Genomic DNA, 8,921 nt, shown 5'->3' on the forward strand with positions numbered 1-8,921 from the left:
ACCCTAATGAAGGGAAAGTTCATTCCAGATTCCACATATATCGCAAAATTCAAATAATTAATTCATCTAGTGAGTCCAAATCCTTCAAAAAGAGAAGTTGGATTCTAGCATTTGTGAAGACCTTGCATGAATTTTTATTCCTCTATGTTAGGTAAACACAGAAGTAAAGTGTAATTAGAATCCAATTTAGTATTTTATTTCAATCACAGGTCCGTAAACATGCCATAAGAATCTGAAGAGAAAATATCAAAATTTATTTGAACTCAATTAGGTGTCTGAAATAGTTTTGATTTGGCTAATATGTTGTAAGGATGATTTATGAGGTGCAACTTAACAAATAGACGGTTCAGATTGTTGAAGTTTGATGTGATGTGAGTCCCACAACTAACTGTATCAATAGTGGGCATTCTCGTATAATTGTATCAATGGGAGTGCTAGCAACATTTGCACTTACCATTTGGGTAATAAAATGACACGTGTTATTTGAAGAAGTAAAAAAAATAATGTGATCTTTTGTGTTAAAAATGACATTGTGTCATTGAAAACAAATGAAAAGGTCCAAAAATGCAAAGGATAACACTGGAATACTAAATTTGTAAATCAAATGATGTGTTATTTATTACAAAAATAAGCACGTTAGTTAATCTAATCATCAACAAACACATAATTTGGTTAACAAAATTTAGCTTCCCTCGTTAGCAATGGTTTGATGTTGTCTTACTTGTGTGGCGATGATATTACGTGTGCTCTGGTATATGTTTGTTGCGTCTGGCTTTTTTTGATAGATTTGTACCGAAATGCTTGTGCTAGTGTCGTAGCCAATTAGGGGTTTGTCATCATTACTTTGTTTGTGCGAATTATCTCTAGTCGAATATTTGGTCACTGGAAATTGTATTCATGTGGCAACCTTTGTAATTGTTACTATTAGTAATGAAAATCGTTGTCATTTCCAGTTAAAAAATAAATAAATAAGAGAAGAAGATAAAATTTGATTTCCTAACATTGACTATAATAGAAAAGTTGCTAACATTTTTTATATTAAATAACAAAATATAATAAACTTGACCGTCTACCGCTTGGAAGGCGATAGATTAAAGGGTAAGGAACACCCACGTGGCGCCAAAGCAAACAGAGGCCACAGTAGAGAGAGATTCCATTCTGGGTTAAAACCTTTTGAGCACAAAACCCACTAACAACACCAACACCACTAGCTCTCGCTCTCGCTCGCTCTCTCTCTCTCTCTCTTCTCTCTCTCATGCCTTCTTCGCTCGCCAAAGTTAAATTGCCTTTTCCGTTTTGTTGGTGTGTATTTGAGGAAGTCCGGAGATGATAAGAATGATCAGTCGTCGGAAATTCCAAGCGGGTGGAACATTTTTCAGGTGAGAAAAGAGTAGCTTAATGAGTTATTTGGGTTTCATTTCCTTTTATAATTACACATCTGATGGAAGTATTCTCCTTGCTTTTTAGTTTGTTAAATATTGCAATTTGCACAAGTAATTGTTCCGGATACTTACAAGTAACTCCTTATATTTAGTAAATTTGAGTCCTCTCTCTATTTCTCGATTTCCTCCGTTGTGCCGACTCGCTTGAGGCAAAGCAAAAAGTTGGAAAAATAAAAGGGGCATTCCGAGAATCGAACTCGGGACCTCTCGCACCCAAAGCGAGAATCATACCACTAGACCAAATGCCCTCGACATGCTAATTATACGTCCTAATGATAATTACTTTGGTTTAGGAATGCTTTCCTTTGTTATAGCTGCATGCGTCCAGTTGCTTTCCTTTTCAATTTGCCTGTTCTTGTGTACGGCAGTTCTCACGTGGGACGGGGTTGGTTGGCAGCCAAACCACATGGGACGAGACCATTGTGAGGTTGGGTGGAAGCAAAATACAAGGGTCTGGTCCAAGGGTTTTGTGAGAGGTGTTCGAGGAATGACATAGTCGGGACCCGGGGTATTCCTACCCAAGTTTTCTCCTAAAGTTGGGTGCCCTAGGGATGACGTGGTCACGCTAGTTTAGTTCACGTTTGGCAAGCACAATCTTGGTAATGCTAATCCTGGCACATGGGTATGAATGTGGAATTTGAAACCTTTGGGCCCTTATCATATATTCAATGGGGACTTTATATTAATTAGCTTAAAGTTGAGTATTGATTTACTCTCTTTGATCCTGAACACTTATGCTTTCTGTTGTACGATTGTCAGGTAGGGTTCTCTAGTGTGCAAATCTAATGGTGTCTTGCTAATATTTAGTGCAGTTAGCTTCAAAACTGTTGTGGGAAACAGTGTCTTTGGATAACTAGATGCCGTGAGTTTTAAGTTCACGTGTGTAGTACCCTGTTAGACCAACCTTATACGATATCAATAACATTTCAAGAATCCAACTCTTCATATCTTGCATCCGTGGATCAAAGAAGCTGGAGTTGTTTAACTTCACATCCGTGGATCAAACACTTCATCTTCTGCACCCAAACGCCGTCACAGCTAATATTTATAGGTTCAAATTGAAATTATCTTAAATCTGTGATTAGTGTTTTTATGCTATCGCATTGATCCAATTGATCCTTTTGCGCTATGCTTGTTTCTTGTGAATACGGTGTCTGACCTCTTATCTAGTGTTTAGTGTTTACCTTAAGCACCCCTAATCACTATACTGTCCATGAACAACAGATGAATGCATCTAAAGCATGTTCTGAGAGGTACTGAATTCCCTAAACACCCCTAATCACTCAACGGAAAACAGATTTACAATGCAACCGGTTACAAATGTACAATGACAAGATACTGCACAAATCTGCATTCGGCCCTCGACGACTGAGTTTCATTTTTTACTTCTTGAAGAATTCTCAGTGTACCCGACTCTCCCGTTAGCATCAATTTGTTCAGGGGTACCAGTTATGCTTTGGCGTCTAACCGATCATCATGAACCATTTTACCCAAGTTACAGTAGACCATTCCCATTTCAGTTAGGAACCAGTTTTGCTCGTGTTGTCTTTCAATATTTGCGCTGCAAGTATTAGGAGCTCCACCATCTCAAATCCGGCAGCATAAACAGAATCTATCTTCTCATGACTGGCCTTCCCATAAGCATGACCTGGCTCATTGCTGACACTCTGACGATTAACTCCATCGTCTTCGTCTGCTGACCAACTAATCGGCAGGGAGCTGCTAAGTGCAGTCTTCACTAGTTTTGCCTCATTAATAATGCCATTGACGGCTTCTGATAGGCTAGCAACTGCTGTACTTCCAGAAGTCACCAACTCTTTGGCCTATACAGTAGATTACAGCAGAAATACTGAACACCTTAACTTCAAACAGTAGACAAAAGGAAAACGGCTAAACCGCCTAGCCTTTGATGGACAAACAGAGTTTCAATGCTAGCAATTGACTAATTACGTTAGAGTAAAAGTTTTCCATATGAAAAACAAAAACATCTTAAACTTCCATCAGACCTTTGAAAGGGATAGACGAAGCCTGTGAACTGTCGTAGTCAGATGCTCCATACTTCCCATGCTTTCTCGAAGTGTTGCTATTTCAATTTTCATTCTGAGAAGACAAAAATTGAGGACGAAAAAGGACTTTGATGTCATATAATTATCTACCATCATGTCAGTGGCAAAATCAACGGTGATGCATGTCAAGAACACACATACACGGTAGTATCATTGAACTCAAATTAACCCAAACTATATTCACAAACCTGGCAAACTCCATGCTATTGGACCCCTTGCCAGATAGATTCCCCTCGACATTTTGGCCACCTGCAGCTTCATGTCCCCTAAAGTCTACATTACCAGCCCAACGACTCAAGTACGTTTTCTTCAGCAAACTTTTTAGCCTTCCATCTCTTTCACGAGTTACTACCTTCCTCTCCCCAATTTCAGCGGCCAAATTTTCTCTATTTGTCCCCTGACCCATTCTCCTGCACATTATCATCGATAGTACTGTCAGTACTGAAGCAAAAAATCACTACAAGGCAAAGAAGAAGGTTCTCCTCAAATAAAAGAAGAATTAATAACCATCTATGATGCAAACATTTCGAAAAGTAAAGAAGAAATCTAACTCTTTAAGCTGATGATAATCCTGCTTCAATTGTGCAAACTCCATTAGAGCTCTTACCTTTTCATTCGTAACCTGAAGCAAAAAGAAATAATTGGACAGTTCATCAATGAACCCAAACAACAATTGTACTAAACTTTTAAGGTCACATCGAACAGGCAAATTCATATTTGAACCACAAATATTCATGCAAATAATGAAATATCAAACTACCACAATAAGATGGAAGTATCTGGAGTCAGCAAAAACGCAAGTGGTCAATGAAGATCACCATTGAAATGCTTGAACATTGTATGACATAGTGATAACATCAAAAGATAAGGTCCCATGTTAAAGCGAGTGGCCAAATTAACAACAAAGCACACGAGCACATTACAGGCATCCACATGAAACTTCACAATAGTTAGCTTGGATAACAGTGTCATATCTATACTGCAGCCTTTCACAAGAAATTTCATGAGTTACCAGTAAATTGCATACAACACCCCCAAACTAATAAGCAGAATAGTTTAGTTAAATTCAGACACTCCATTCAATGGTGAAAAGTTGCAGGAGGGGCACTTCAAAGAAGTTACCTGCTGTAAACTTCTGTGAAGCTCTTCTATTTTTCTTTCAAGAGCTGCATTCACATTCCTGTCAAGTAAATGTCTTTCTTCCTGCTGTGATAAAAGCAATAACGTTGAGACCTGAAAAACATTCATGGTTAAAGAAAAGCAACCGCAAATCAGTACAATCGTTCCAAAGTCACAAGAAAAAGAACCAACAGATTTCAAGAAAAAGATATAAGCAAATAACCTTGTCTTGCAATGCCTGTGCAAGGACTTCGGAGGAATCATTCCCTCTAACTGCCACAAACTCTGATGAGTCAGGACCACTATTCTGCAATCAGTATGGAATAGATAAGGGACGAAAAAATGTAGGTGCAAACTCAGATAAACTGCATCCTCCGAACTTCTCGTCACTATTATTCTAACTAGAAAATTGAGTTCACCAACCACAGAGCGCAAAAAGTACTACTTCCCATCAAAGTCCACAAAGATGTCTACTATCAAACATCATTGACAGTAGTCAGCAGATTACTCTATTAAGGTGCAGTAAACAAACCTTGGATACCAATTGGGGATCAGCATCGGTATTTTTATGCACCTCTTGGCCTTCATATTTGTCGTGCTTTATATCTCGCGGAGAAGGCCCCTCCTTTTCAAGTCGGGTCGCATCAATTTGCCTACTATTTTCCTTTATTGCATCAATTATTGTTTTGATACTAGCCTTTCCCTCATCAAGTAAATTCATGATGAGAACTCTATGCTGAGAATGGTAATGATGCAATTCTGTAATCTCATGCCTTATCATTTTATATGTGAGGATCTGCATGTAAGCCAACCAGAGTTAAAGTAAGAACGATGCTGAGGTTTTTTTAATGAGAAAGAAAGAAATTGAGATTGAACCTTATTTTTTCAAGCAAGAACTTACTTTTTTCTTTTCCAATTCGCCAACTCTCCGCTTTAAATGATTTTCGATTTCCAAGCCCTACATGCCATAAGAAGATCAATTTTTGGAAAATAGACCATAAAAATTAGTCTGCAACGTAATGCTGATAAGTATGAAGCAAGTTGCTTACCATCCGTTGCCTGTATTGAAGGTTATCTACAGATTTCCTCATCCTCTCGAGCTCTTCCTCTAATGCACTCTGTCTGAGGATAAGTTACTCAAGTTGCATACAGGACATAAAATCTTAATCTAGTGACAACTGCAAATTTTTTAATAAATTAGGCAAAATTTTCAACTGCAAACATGATGTCAGTTCAATCTGGAAAACTAATTAAGACAACAAAATTCTATTTTGATTCACAAGGTTCTCAAAGAGCACAGTCAATCTATAATTCTTGTTGAATCTACAGTTGCTAATGGTTTTATGTCCTCAGCAAAGAGATGTTCAATATTTGGTATTCTTAAATTAATCCTTTAGATCTACCATCTCCACTAACTCAAACTTAGGTTAACATAAATTTATAGTTTGATATAGTTATCCATTTACCCTTTGAAGAGAATGAAAAGTAGAGGGTTGTGCAAACTTACAATATATTTAGATGTGGAAGCATCCTTGAAACACCACCATTCTGCAGGATCATGCAAAAGGCATGCACATTTTCTGTCCCAACTTGTATCTTCACATCCCTCGGGGCTTTGCTGTCTGATCTCATAAAATTTGTCAATTACCTGTTATGAACATAATATCTCCTTAACAACTACGCAAAAATCATTCTCAAAAAGAACCAAGCAAAAATAGGACAAATGAAAGGTAGAAATTGAGAGCAACATAAATCGAGTACAAAACGAAGAAACAAAACTGAGAACAGTGGTCAACGTTAAAATAGTTCTAGCTACACCTTGAGCACATACACGTCTTTGAAAAATCATGCAATATGTTCTCTATTTGCTAAATATGAGTGGAAAGATAGCTTGCTCATTGTTTGGGACTGAAAGTGCAGTTATATATGATTCGTCATGCAACATCTTTACATCCTTACGAGCATACATCAGATGTTTCTTCACGATTTAGAAACGTGCATTCAGAAAGTTGCCATGCATCATGATTTGAACATTATAGAAAGTCACCTTCTTGAAAGCTTCAATCTGCTCCTCTTGCATTGCTAAATCACTTTGCAGTTTATCACTAAGCTTCTTCTGTTTAGAAAAATCTGCAGTAAGTTCTTCTAATCTGTATCACAAATTAGATGCACATTCATCAAGAAAGAGGTAGGCTGTCACTTGCATCAGAGTTTCATCTTGGCTTTATAGCTCCAAGAACAGCATGACAACTCAGGAAATTAATGAAAATGCCAAATCATAAGTTCCCGAAATAACACGTAGATGCCTAACATATATGAGACAGAAACCCAAGATTGAAGAAAGTAAAAGTATAGCGTTTATTTTCAAATATTTGCTGCTAATAATCAATTCTCCTTTCGTGCAAGGCCAGTATTACCTCTTCTCTATATCACATAATTTGTTTGACATGAGATCCTCTTTTTCCCTAGCCTTCTCAGCCTGTGATAAGCCACGTAACATATGTAAAATTTTGATTTTCATAAATACTTCATGCAGGCAAGTACTTATTTAAGTGCCATGCATGCAGAAAATAAGCTTAAAATAAAGGACAGCTGCTGTAACCTCCATTATTGAATGATCTCGTTCGGCAAAAGCTGCAGCCACACAGCCCTGGAAAAATTTAAGCTGCTTTTCTGCTTCCACATTCTAGGCAAACAAATTCAATATATCAGACCCAAGAATGTCACCATGAAATTAATTTGCACTCATTCCATAATTAAAAATGTAATGTTTCGTATGTATCAGAACGATTCTGCTGATGATTGAGATGCAAAAGAGCTTTCGTGTGAGAGAGACCTTTGCAACCTCTGCACTATGTAGATCAGCCAACTGGCCCTGGAGGTATAAAGCACACATATTAGCTTTCATAAGCAGTTACACTCATAAGGGAAGAAAGTTAAAGGTCACACTTTGATTCTGTAAGCCTCAGAAAGCTCCTCTTGAAGATTCACATAATCTCTCGTGCAAGCAGCTAGCTTCTTTTTCAAGTTTTCAATCTCCTGCTCCAAACCAGCTGTCCTAATATGGCATTAAATTTTAATGCAAAACATATTTTTAGTTTTCTTGGCAGTACCACCCCATGGGCCATGGGTTACAAATTTGCCTTTCGAACCCTTCAATAAAAAGAAGAAGACGAAAGAGGAAATCGCAAGGGAAAAAAACTCGACCCTCTTGATTGGGAACAGAAAGTTATACCTTTGGAAATGCATCTTAGTGGCCACAACAAGGTAGCTTGGTCCAGCTTGTTGCATACACAGTTGTTCAATGTCTTTGCGCAATTCATCACGCTCTGTGAAACATTATAATCCCCATATTTTACCTTACATTTTAGTATAGACTCGACTCTGGAACACCACTGAGGGTCACAAACTGAACAACACAGTATATACAGAAGCACAAATTATGTGTTTGCAACATCAAGCAGGACCACACAAAACCAACTTCCGATTTCACGTAGCGTAACGAATAGTCAAAAACCAATTCTATAAGAAAACATAGAGTGGAGATTGAAGACGCAATCAAATAGCACATACCATTTTCGAGCTGATGAATCCGAGCCAACAACGATTCCTTGTCGCTTAAATCATTCATCCATTGCTAGAAACAGAAACTGAGGTTAAACCGTAAAACCCATTAGCATCAAACAATAAACTTAACCAATTACCATAACCAACCCATATGCAAGATTGTATCCTTCAGATTGAAGCAAAGTCGACAGCGTTTCACAATTTGGGTATCGCAAGAATCCCCATAACCAAAATTGGACAGAATTATATCTCCAGGCGCAACAATTTCATACATATCAATACTTAAAGCAAGTGAAAACAATTGGAATTGAATGAATTTAGGGTTTTTGGTACCTGAATATGTTATAGGAACGACGAGAAGAGCAGCGGGGAGGAATTCGGATTCAAGGCCGGAGAGGGAGAGAAAGAGGAAGAGGAAGAGAAAGACGAAGAGGGGCAGTTTGCTTTCGTTTTGCTTCGTTTGCTTGCTGCAAGAAAATGTGTAAAACCACAGAATGTCAAACTAGGGGGTTTTCCTCTTTGTATTTTATTGTTGTCGTTTTTGCCAAATATTTTTTAGTTTTAGTTCAATAAATTACCTTTTTTGGTGGATAATAAAACTTTGAGAAATTTTATTTGATTTCATCTTTAATAATCCGTTTGAAAATGCTTCTATAAAAAGTATTTCTATTCAAAAGTGTTTCAAATAAGAAAAAATAATTTTATTTTTAATTTTCCGATATGATTT

At 37.5% G+C, this 8,921-nt stretch overlaps 1 protein-coding gene and 1 non-coding gene across 7 annotated transcripts; both read right to left on the reverse strand.

Annotated features, from left to right (window-relative positions):
* Positions 1 to 1,618: 1,618 nt before the first annotated feature.
* TRNAP-UGG lies at positions 1,619 to 1,690 on the reverse strand. Its single transcript has one exon. It is a non-coding gene; the product is annotated as a tRNA-Pro (tRNA).
* A 966-nt stretch (positions 1,691 to 2,656) lies between these two features.
* LOC103964454 (ciliary rootlet coiled-coil protein 2) lies at positions 2,657 to 8,699 on the reverse strand. Of its 6 annotated transcripts, none has more exons than XM_048575062.1 (18): positions 8,528 to 8,699; positions 8,201 to 8,264; positions 7,863 to 7,956; positions 7,577 to 7,680; positions 7,464 to 7,502; positions 7,230 to 7,313; positions 7,045 to 7,106; positions 6,675 to 6,777; positions 6,135 to 6,275; positions 5,677 to 5,745; positions 5,529 to 5,585; positions 5,160 to 5,423; positions 4,851 to 4,934; positions 4,631 to 4,741; positions 4,060 to 4,130; positions 3,697 to 3,918; positions 3,449 to 3,542; positions 2,657 to 3,265 (listed from the first exon to the last, which is right to left on the reverse strand). In XM_048575062.1, exons 2-18 carry the CDS (start codon positions 8,201 to 8,203, stop codon positions 2,963 to 2,965), a joined length of 1,905 nt encoding a protein of 634 aa, XP_048431019.1. In that variant the 5' UTR covers positions 8,204 to 8,264; positions 8,528 to 8,699; the 3' UTR covers positions 2,657 to 2,962. The 6 variants fall into 6 exon arrangements, with proteins under 6 accessions (XP_048431019.1, XP_048431016.1, XP_048431014.1 ...); XM_048575059.1 differs by having other exon boundaries at positions 7,577 to 7,685; XM_048575057.1 differs by having other exon boundaries at positions 7,863 to 8,036.
* Positions 8,700 to 8,921: the final 222 nt, after the last annotated feature.

Source organism: the organism of the source record quoted next, unplaced genomic scaffold (assembly GCF_019419815.1).
Source record: "Pyrus x bretschneideri cultivar Hongxiangsu unplaced genomic scaffold, Pyrus_bretschneideri_v1 Contig77, whole genome shotgun sequence".
NCBI classification, from domain to species: domain Eukaryota; kingdom Viridiplantae; phylum Streptophyta; class Magnoliopsida; order Rosales; family Rosaceae; genus Pyrus; species Pyrus x bretschneideri.